Here is a 10,495-nt window from a genome sequence, read left to right as displayed (position 1 = left end):
AGCGATAGTGCCAGGAAAGTGAGCATCTCAGACTGCCAAATTGTTAGAACAAAGTGTTCTTGTATTGAGGGAGTACTTGAGTAGGGGCCCACTGTCCATCTGTTTCCTTAATACTAAACCTATAAATATATGTGCATAGATCTATTTCCCCCTCTTCGTATATAAATATATTTACATCTGCATGTGCCTGTATTTAGATCTCTATAATTGCCCTTTGCCTCCTAGTTCTTTTGCTGTGCTTTTTAAAGGCAGCATTCCCCCCCTGCCAAAAACCTGAATGTGCTGGGAACCCAAAGGTGCACTAAGCCGGGTGCTACTGGAGAGATAGCAAAAGAAAAGGTTCATGCAGGGAGTTTTACCTTTTGTCCACTGGATGCTAGACGTGTAATGCTCAAAATTTCTACAAAAATGTTCAGACCATGAACAGAAACAAAAGACGCCAGTGTTTTCAGAGTCCATAAAAACTTTTCAGGCTTTTCACCCCACAGAGGTTTGGGGCTGTGTATAGCTGGTACCGGCGGGATCTTCCTGTTCTGTGGCTCTTTGCTTGCAACTGGCACACAGCTGATCGCTCAGTTCCAGCCCCTGTCGGGTTTATCCTCACAAAGAAGTTTTAAACTCTCTTGCTCGGCTGGTGACCACCCTTGTGGTTCTGAACAGGCAGACCTGTGCCTTTCTTTTGTGGAGTAATGACCCCAAAGCTCCTCAGTAGCCAGCTGATTAAACCGTAAAATCGAAACAGGCGAGCAGGAAACACAGAGAAGGTGAGCGTGAGCACACATCACAGGGCACAGATACGCTGCAGGCGGGGGCCACCTCATCATCACATAGCACCCACCAAGCCACAGTGGACAATACGAATGTCCGCACAGAAACCCGAGGGGCTCCACTAGCGAGGACTCACCTCCAGACGGGTCTCTAAGATTTGAGAAGGCCGGGAGGCGCTAGGAGTCTTTAAGGTCAGTGTCTGACTAGTTTACAGCTCTCGCTCTTCGGGGTCCACTGGGAAAGATGTTTCCAGAACCCTGCCAATGATGCTAACCGTATTAGATAAATATCTATTAAACAAACAAACAAACATTATTGAAGCTAACATAGAATTCAAGTGGGCACTTGTAAAATCTCAAAATCCGAAGGTCGTGAGTCGAAGGGAAGGCTCTCAGAGTGTGCTGGAAGAGCACTGCGCAGTACAATATGCTGATTGGTTTATAGTGGTGGAGGCCATGGAGGAAGCCCTGTTTCAAAACAAGGACATAACTGATGTTTAGGGGAACAGGTTGTTAAAAATCCAAGGGAAAAAAATTGAGAGGGGGAGGAAGGAAGAGGAATGGAAATGGGATATGGAGGGAGGGAGGGAAATAATACATTGTGGCGATTGCAATCTGACATGAAACAAAATGCATATGAATTGTTGAATGTAAAACTGAGGATCTGCTTGGCAAACCTTCATCTAATTCACAAGAAAAGGTAAAAATAAATGGAATTTCATATCATTATATTTTGGGTTATACATTAAATTATGGCAGGAGGAGAGTAAATCATTGTTCAAAAATCTCACCCAGATCACAAGATATCCTGGGAAGATCTAGTACAAGGGATTTTGATTAGCTATCAGTTGCAGACCACGTGATATATAATATCCACATTCTTGGTGTGCCTTAGTGATCCAGTTGATTATAAGTAACAGGATTTAAATCTGTGTGAAAGGTTATGCTAAGCTTTATCAATACTTCAACCATTTACCTTAGGTCAGATGTCTCTTTCGATTGTATTGCAATAAAAGAAAAAGCGAAGGACTTAAACTTAACCCTATTTCTAACTATCTGATACTGCTTTATATAAATAGGCTTTGAAAAGGTATTAATAGCCATTCTGATTGAAATGTTTCATTGTGCTTTACTTCACCCCAAATTTGCTTTGCTTTGTCAAAATCATATTTGTGCAAATGAATATGCTGTATTATTTGTGTATATGAATATTTGAGTATGATTTGTGTGGTTGCCCACCTCAAAATGACGAAAATCCAACACAAACAAAAGTCCTTTTGTTGATCTAGGAAATGCTTAATTAACAAAGACAAGCCAATTGTCTTCTGTAGCATTCCTTTCCCAGCCTTCCCATTGAGTGACTTTCTTCAGGAAGCTTCCCCCAAAGACACCGTTGGTTTGAGAAATGCGTAGGGCGGATTCTCCTCTGGTTGGCTTGTGTGATTGAGAGAGAGCAAAGCCACTTTGCAGAGGACTTCTCAGTCAGCTCATTGTTTGCTGCTCTGCCTCGTCTTTCCTCTCTGCCCCGGGAGGGCAAAGAGAATGACTGTCATCAGCCACAGGCGATGAAGGGACCGATGAAATGTTTCAGATTCGCTTTCTCCGAGCAGGAGTATTGGCTCCCCATGAACAGTAAAGGAATGAACCCAAGGGTGGACATGGACAGAGGCGTAATGACTAGCATGGCACATGGAACACAATCCAGTTACTGTTAAAACAACAGCAGCAACATGACAACAAAACTTCAAGCAAATGTGTCATAAAAAACAAACACCAAAAAACACCTTACATAATTGTAGCAGGTTTAGGTTTCCTCCGGTTCAAGTTTTCTTGCCTCTCCGATAATCAAGTGATCTGAAGAAAGGCCTAGAATTTCAGGGGGAATCTGCATGACCGGCTCACAATGAGCCTATTCAGGAAGGCTCTTTTATTAGCTTAAACAGTATCTGCATCATTCTTAGTCTCTGGCTTTACTACAAGGCTTCATTTAAACTTTACCCAACTGGCAGACTTAACTGATCCAGGGTTTACTCAATGTACAACTAGCCAGGTACTGTAGCTTTTTTTTTTTTGATAAGGGAATTTAGCACAATGGGCTTTTAACAGTTCTTAAATGACTCCATTTTTTGCCCCTGTCTTTGAGATGTAATACTTATATGATCTTTTTGTTTTTAATAAAATGTTATATAGTTTGATTATAATTTTTTAAAGTATAAACAAGCACAATATTAATGCAAAATTCTTAGAGTAACATTTTTTAAAATCTTGTAGATGATATAGCAGTAGAATTCAGGTCATAATAGTTACACAGTTGATTTCAATGTAGTATTAGGTATTATTAACTGTTGGATATTATTATATCAAAATTGAAAGTATTTTCCTTATTTTTGAGGGGTGTTTCTAGCAGTACTTCAGCATTTAGTATCCACTTTTTTGCACACTTTAATGCAGGGGTCCTCAAACTACGGCCCTCTGGCCACATGCGGCCCACCGAGGACATTTATCTGGCCTGCCGGGTGTTTTTGCCCACTTTGTTTTTTTACTTCAAAATAAGATATGTGCAGTGTGCATAGGAATTTGTTCATAGTTTTTTTTAAACTATAGTCCGGCCCTCCCACGGTCTGAGGGACAGTGAACTGGCCCCTGTTTAAAAGTTTGAGGACCTGCTTTAACACTTAGGCTCCTTTCACCAACTTGCCACTAACCCATTGCCATTGAGGCTGTTCTGTTAGTGACCCTCTATAGGGCTTCTAAGGCTGTGAATCTTTAGGAGAGCAGAGAGCCTCATCTTGTTCCTGTGATGTGGTTGGTAGGTTTGAACTGCTGATTTTGTGGGTAGCAGTCCAACCTTTACAGGATAGTGCCACCAGGATGCACTACCTAAAGAGATCTGTAAATCTAAGAAACATCCGGTGATACTGGCCAGGTGCAGTCATGAGAATCAGGATTCGAGACCATGAAATGATCACAGTGCTAATATTCAAAATAGCCTTCCCTCCTCAGGCATACTTTGTTGGTATGCCTGAGTGGGGGCTGGGGGTGGGGTCAGGGGAGTGAGGGGAGGGCGACCATCCTGGCGTTATCATGAAGAGGAGATCCTTGAAGATGTATTTAGAACACACCACCGTGCAAAGGGTATCGAGTACTCCCATGTTGGACCCATGGTAGTTCTCCATGTCTCACAGGAGCAAGAATGATCAGGACGTTCATTAAAAGTGCAGATGCATGGGCCCCCACTCGCAGATTCTGATTTTACTGGCCTGAGAGGGGAGTGCTAAGAATTTGCATTTTGAACAAGCACCCCATTGATGCTGAGGCTGGTAGGTATTGGATCATACTGAGAATCACTGCACTAAAAATACCAGGGAACATTGGGTGTTTGTGCTGCCAGCCCTGGAAGTGCTTGTTGCACCTGGGAAAGCTGGGGCCCAGGTTGGGTAGGGGTGACCCCTGCTGTGATTTCCCCAGAGGTGTTTGTGGCCCAGGAGAAAGACAGCTTTACTACTTCCAAAGTATGGAGCAGCTCCAGTCTCCTTCAGGGGTTCCACTTCTACCACGGTAGGGCAGTGCCACTCCGTGCTCAGGTTTCCGGGAACACGCCTCGCCCGTGGGTGATCTGTCATCTTACTCTCCCTCCCGGCTTTGCAAGTCACGCGAATTCAGAGAACTTGTTATCTGCAGTATTAAATTCAAATGTATTCTCTATGCCCCTCCCCCGCCCTTTTAAAGTAACTTTAGATGTTTAGAAACAACGGTCTTTTTCAAAAGGTTCCCCTTTTCTCCAGGAGCCTTGTGGGAATCATGGATGTAAATGGTGGCTCATTTCATGGAGATAAGATTTCTCCTCGAAGATCAGTTGATCTGATGATCAGAAGAGATAGGGGAAATAAATGGTTACGGCAAGAAGATTATTAACGTTTATAGCCCCTGGCCCGAGGTGTCTGTGTGTATCCTGTTTGTAGAAACCACCCCCATAAATTTGGCAGGTGTTCTTATTATGAGACCAGTCAGAGCCACCCATTAGTAGAAAGTACAATAGACTCCCATGTCGCCACCATCCAGATTCCAGAGTTACCACGTTCTTGTCTTGTTGTTGGCAGCCTTTTTGCTGCTCTGAAATTTTCATGGTGGTTTTTCAACTGGTTCATTTGGGGAGTGAATCAAGCCTGAAATGCTTTGCTGGCTGCCTGACCGACTAAAGGCATCGCAAGTCATCCTTTGAATGTGTCCCTTTCAGGAATGTGTTCCAGAAAACCTCGAGCTGAAGCAGAAGACGTTTGCTCTGCTGGACGGCATCGTCGACGACACAGTGGTCTTGAGCAGCTCCACCTCTTGCCTCTTGCCTTCCAAGTTGTTTGCCGGGTTGACCCACGTGAAGCAGTGCATTGTGGCCCATCCTGTGAGTATTTTGATACTGGAGCATCAATTGCCTCACCTGCTGTTTTTCAGGGGTGTGTTAAGTCTGGGTAGACAAATTCAGAGACACTCACGTGTATAAGAAAGAGCTCTATATACAAGAGCAATTGGATATTGAGAAAACATCTCAGCCCAGTCCAGATCAAGTCCATAAGTCCGATATTAGCCTATATGGCTGATACCCATCTATAAATTCCTCTTCAGACTCGTGAAATACGTGCAATGATGCTGAATGCAGGAAGATCACAGGCCAGTGGAAAGTCTGTGGCTCCAGTGGCGGTGTAAGCACCTCTGTGCTGACTTGGGTCTCCACGTGGCTCCTCCAGCTCCAGGGATCTAGCATAGCTCCATGTCTTGTCATCAGGAATCCGAAGCAGAAAGTGCATGTCCCGCCTCCCGCGAGCTATTTATCTCCAAAGTGCCTCCAAATGAGATCATCAAGCAGCGACCGGATTGATAGGTTAAACTCCACCCCTTCACTGTTACTAGTCTTAAATTGGCACCAGATTATGTAACTACCATAAGGGGCAAGGACTGCATTGTGAGTGTGCCACTGGCATTTTTAAATGGCTTAAATGAGATATAATTGACATGCCGTGAAATTTACCCAGGTACATTTGATGGCTTTTGGTCGATAAACAGAATGCACAATGCTCATTTTTAGAAAGCATTTACCTAAGAATGTCATATGTAATGGGGCAGAATGAGAACAACTTTCAGGGTTTCACCCTTGATCAACTTGCTAACCTAACTGAAGAGACAGACTATTAGACAAATAATTCCACTACCAAGGTCAAAGTGCTACATTAAAAATATATACATTATGTAAATAGCTCTCATATACTCGTGTGTGTGTGTGTGTGTGTGTGTGTGTGTGTGTGTGTGAGAGAGAGAGAGAGAGAGAACACATAAGGTGTACTACTTCGATATCAGGACTGAATCAGTAGACATGAAGGTCCAGGACATCGAGACTGATTAGCAAAACACAGCTCATAATGTTCTACATCCTAGTTTGGGGGTAGCATCAGGGTCTTAAAAACTTTTGAGGGGCCATCTAACAAGCAACCATTGTTCTCTTCCTACATGGAGCAAAGGAAAACACTCAAGGAAGCAGTTCGTCCTAAGTACTAATGGCCCACATGAACCACAGCCTCCTTGAATCTGAGACCAGATGAACTAGATGGTGTTTGGTTACCACTACTGACCACTCTGTGAAAGACACAATAGAATGTCCAGGTTAAAATGGGTAAAAAAATATAAAACAACATTCAAATTTTAAAAAGTGAAAGAACAGACTTACTGGTCTGAACGAGACTCAAGAATTCCCTAAGACGGTTGCCCTTCCACAATCATGTAACATGGAACTGATGACACCTTAGGGGACCCTTTCAGGCAAAGAGTAGACAAGATGATAAAGGAATCAAAACAGCTGTTAATAATCTACTCCTTAGAACAATCAGTTACATGGCACCAAAAGAGTAGCATTTGCCGCAGGCCAAAGATGAGATGACAGGGAGGGACAGAGGGACTGGATGGGCAGAAGCCAGTGACCCAGGGAGAGTGCTGACGCGGTGCGGGATTGCACCAATGACTGGAGAATGAATTTGCCATGTAAACTTCCACCTAAAGCCCAACACAATGTGTTTTAAAATGTGAAGGTCAAATGCGATTTTGTAAATATGTATTTTTGCTTTCTACTGACACAATTCAGAGTAAGATCAATTTTGTTAAAATGCAGGTGCCGGGGATTTAGGCTTAGCTATTCAGATTCTGTGTGCCTGACTTAAGCAATTTTTGTTGTTGTTATTCTTCACTCACCCATTAATTAACCAGGCAGAGGTACTCACCAAGGACATATGAGGAAGCCTATCAGGCAGTATTTCTAAATTGACATTGGCAGTATTTCTAAATGTATGTCCTCAATAAATATTTCCAAATATTCTTAACACAAAGGAAAGCTAATCAGAGAGGAGGAGATTCACGGATCACTCAATGAATGACTCTTGAGTCATTGGCTTTTGAAGGCCAGGATAGCTGACTTAGGATGATAAAGCAAATTTAGCTAAAAACTGTAGTATGATGATGATGACGAAACCCCTGGATCCTCAAAGGTTAACATGATGGAGAAGGTAGACAGAGACGCTGAGACCCAGACTGTAAAGGATCTGGCTAGGCTGGCTAGGTTCTAATTGGGCTTTGGGGGAATTTCAGGGGGCGTGTTTGAGACCGGGGAAGGGTATATGCACAAAGACATTAGTTCAAGAGTAAGTATGGATATGTAGAATAAGATTCAGTTGACTACTTGGAGTTAGCAAGTAGAAGCTATTTGGAAGGTTATGGAAACTCATCTAGGCTATGCTGAACAGGAACTTGTTTATGTAAAGAGCAATACCTATGATTTGGGGAAACCACTTTTGGAGAGTGATGTAAAGACATCCTGAATGGTAAACTCATTGAAAGCAAAAACAAACTCTCAATGAAAGCAAGAAAAACTCAAACATGAAGATGGATGGCATAAGACTGAGCAATGTTTTGCTATGCACAAGGTCACCATAAGTCAAAACCATCTTGACAGCAACTAATACCTCTTCTTGTCTGTCAGCTTGTCATATGTGGTGGCTTGTGTGTTGCTATGATGCTGGAAGTGATGTCACTGGTTTTTCAAGTTTCCAGGAGGGTCACCAAAAGTGAACAGAGTTTAGCAGAGCTTCCAGACTAAGAACAGACTACAAAAAGAGAGAAAACACTGTCCACATAGAGGACTTAGCCAGTGAAAACCTTAGAAATAATAGCAAAGCATGGCCAGAAATCATATTTACTACATGTGTGGGATGAGATGATGGAGAAGCTGAATATCAGCAGGTAAAACCAGACCAGGTGCTGAATGGAACAGAAAATCAGTTGCTCATATGTAAGTTCGGTTGAAGCTGAAGAAAATGAAAATTGAGTGTACGAGAGCCAAAATACAACCCAAATTTTGAGACCATCTCAGGACAAGATTTTATGTCACTAATGACAGAACACTAATGACAGAAGACCCGATGAGCTATGAGATGACATCAAGAACCTAATACATGAAGAAAGAAAAAGGTCATTAAAAAGACAGGAAAGAAAGAAAAGATCAAAGTGGACGTCAGAAGAGTCTTTGAAACTAGTTCTTAATCATAGAGTATCAAAGGTGAAGGGAAGAAATGATAAAGTCAAAGAGCTGAACAGAAGCTGTCAAAGGGCAGCTTTGATAGTAAACACTTTGAAAGTGAAGGATTACAATGAAATGTGCAAAGACCTGGAGGCAGGAAACCAAACAGGAAGAACGTGCTCAGCACATCTTGAGCTGAAAGAACTGAAGAAAAAAATTCAAGCCTCGATTTTCAAACTATTGAATATCTAGGAAGCATCAAAAGAAAAGGGAGGCACTGTGCCAAAAAGAACTTTTCAACTGTTTCAAGAGGTAGCAGGTGAGCAAGAATCAATGGAAGAAGTCCAAGCTGCAGTGAAGGAATTAGCTAAAAACAAACAAACAAAAAAAAGAACAAAACTCACTGCCATTGAGTTGATGTGGATTCACAGTGACCCTGTAAAACAGGATAGAACTGCTCCTGTGAGTTTCTGACACTGGACTGTTCATGGGAGTAGAAAGCGCCGTCTTTCTCCCAGCCAAAGACAAGGCTCCAGGAATTGATTGGAAACTCACTGAAATGTCTCAACAAGCCAACGAAGCACTGGGGTACTTATTCGTCTATGGTAGAAAATTTGGGAGACAGCTGCCTGGCCAATTTACTGGAAAAGAACCTTATTTGTACCTGTGCTACTCCGGTAGACTAGAGAAACAAATTCATAGACACTCATATGTGTGTAAGAAAGAGCTTTATATCAAAGAGCAATTGAATATTGAAAAACATTCCAGCTCAGTCCAGATCAAGTCCATAAATTCAAGATTAGCCCGTATGTCCGACACCAATCTATAAATTCCTCTTCAGACTCATGAAACATATGCAATGATGCCGAATGCAGGAGATCATAGGTCAGTGGGTGGAAAGTCGTCTGGATCCGGTGGCTCTGGTGTGGATCTCCATGTGGCTCCTCCAGCACCAGGGCTCTGGCTGCATCAGCGTAGCTCCATCAGGCTCTGTGTCAGTAATATCTCACAGGGAGTGTATGTGTGTTCCGCCTCCAGCGAGCTATTTATCTCCTTAGCGCCTCCAAATGAGGTCATCACGCAGTGACCTGATTGACAGGCTAAACTCCACCCCTTCACTCTTAAGTCTCAAATTGACAACAGATTATGTAACTACCACAGTACCCATTCCAGACTCATCAGAATATGGAAATTGTAGAACAATATCATTGATGCCGCATACCAGTAAAATTTTGCTGAAGATCATCCACAAACTTTTGCAGCAGTACCTTGATAGGGGGTTGCCAGAAATTTGGGCCAGATTCAGAAGAGGACGTGGGAGCAAGAAGAGGAAGTGATGTCATTGCTGACATCAGAGAGCACTTGGCTGGAAACAGAGTGCCCAAAAGATGCTTACTTGTGTTTATTGACGATGCAAAGGCATTCGACTGTGTGGATCATAACAAATTAAGGATAGCCTTGGGAAGAATAGGAATTCCACAACTGTGGGGAGCAGAGAACAGAAAGAGGGCATATGTGGATGAATCCTTTGGTCTCATATAGTAAGGAGCTTGGCAGGCTGGGTTTCCGGGGTGGAGGGGGGCCCTTATGAGTTGGAGGTGAGTTCCAATCACATTCTCATAATTAATGTTGATTCCCATTATATCCTCCCATAATAGTGCTACCTTAAAGTTCCCTCTTACAAGCACATGACTGATTTGCTGAGTGGCTGGCAGCTTTATCTATAGGAGCAGACACACGCTACTGCTACCTAGGCTCTGAGGATGGCATCTCCCCCTTTACCTGCCCCAGGCACTGGTGTCAGCTTATTCCTCCAGTATACTCGGGGACTTTAGGGTTAGGGCACAGCTCACTTTGTTACATATAGTATGTGGTTACCTGTAGTTAAGAGGGGCTTGCATGTCCCCTGAGTGTATATAAGCCTTGGTTGGAAATATATTCCCTCTATGTGGATCTGGTTCCTGAAGTCATGGTGGTCCCAGAGGTGAGCATTCACATTTTTTTTAAGTAATCATTTTATTAGGGGCTCATACAACTCATCACAATCTGTATATACGTCATCTGTGTCCAGCACTTTAGTACATATGTTGACTTCATCATTCTTACGACACCCACTTTCCACTTGAGCCCCTGGTGTCAACTCATTTTCCCCCCTCCCCCCCACCCCCGATAA

The 10,495-nt window shown here is 43.0% G+C and overlaps 1 protein-coding gene across 1 annotated transcript in view; it reads left to right on the top strand.

Moving 5' to 3' along the window:
* Positions 1 to 10,495, top strand: part of CRYL1 (crystallin lambda 1) — a 167,565-nt gene that overhangs the window by 121,295 nt on the left and 35,775 nt on the right. Inside the window, exon 4 of the mRNA XM_030886613.2 lies at positions 5,005 to 5,166. Coding sequence (XP_030742473.2) covers positions 5,005 to 5,166 — 162 coding nt within the window. The remainder of the gene's footprint in view (positions 1 to 5,004; positions 5,167 to 10,495) is intronic.

Source organism: Echinops telfairi, unplaced genomic scaffold (genome assembly GCF_000313985.2).
Source record: "Echinops telfairi isolate 266 unplaced genomic scaffold, ASM31398v2 ScPeMD7_2565;HRSCAF=3150, whole genome shotgun sequence".
Taxonomy (NCBI): Eukaryota; Metazoa; Chordata; class Mammalia; order Afrosoricida; family Tenrecidae; genus Echinops; species Echinops telfairi.
Note: the sequence above shows the minus strand (reverse complement) of the source record. Positions and strands in the feature narration are given on the sequence as shown.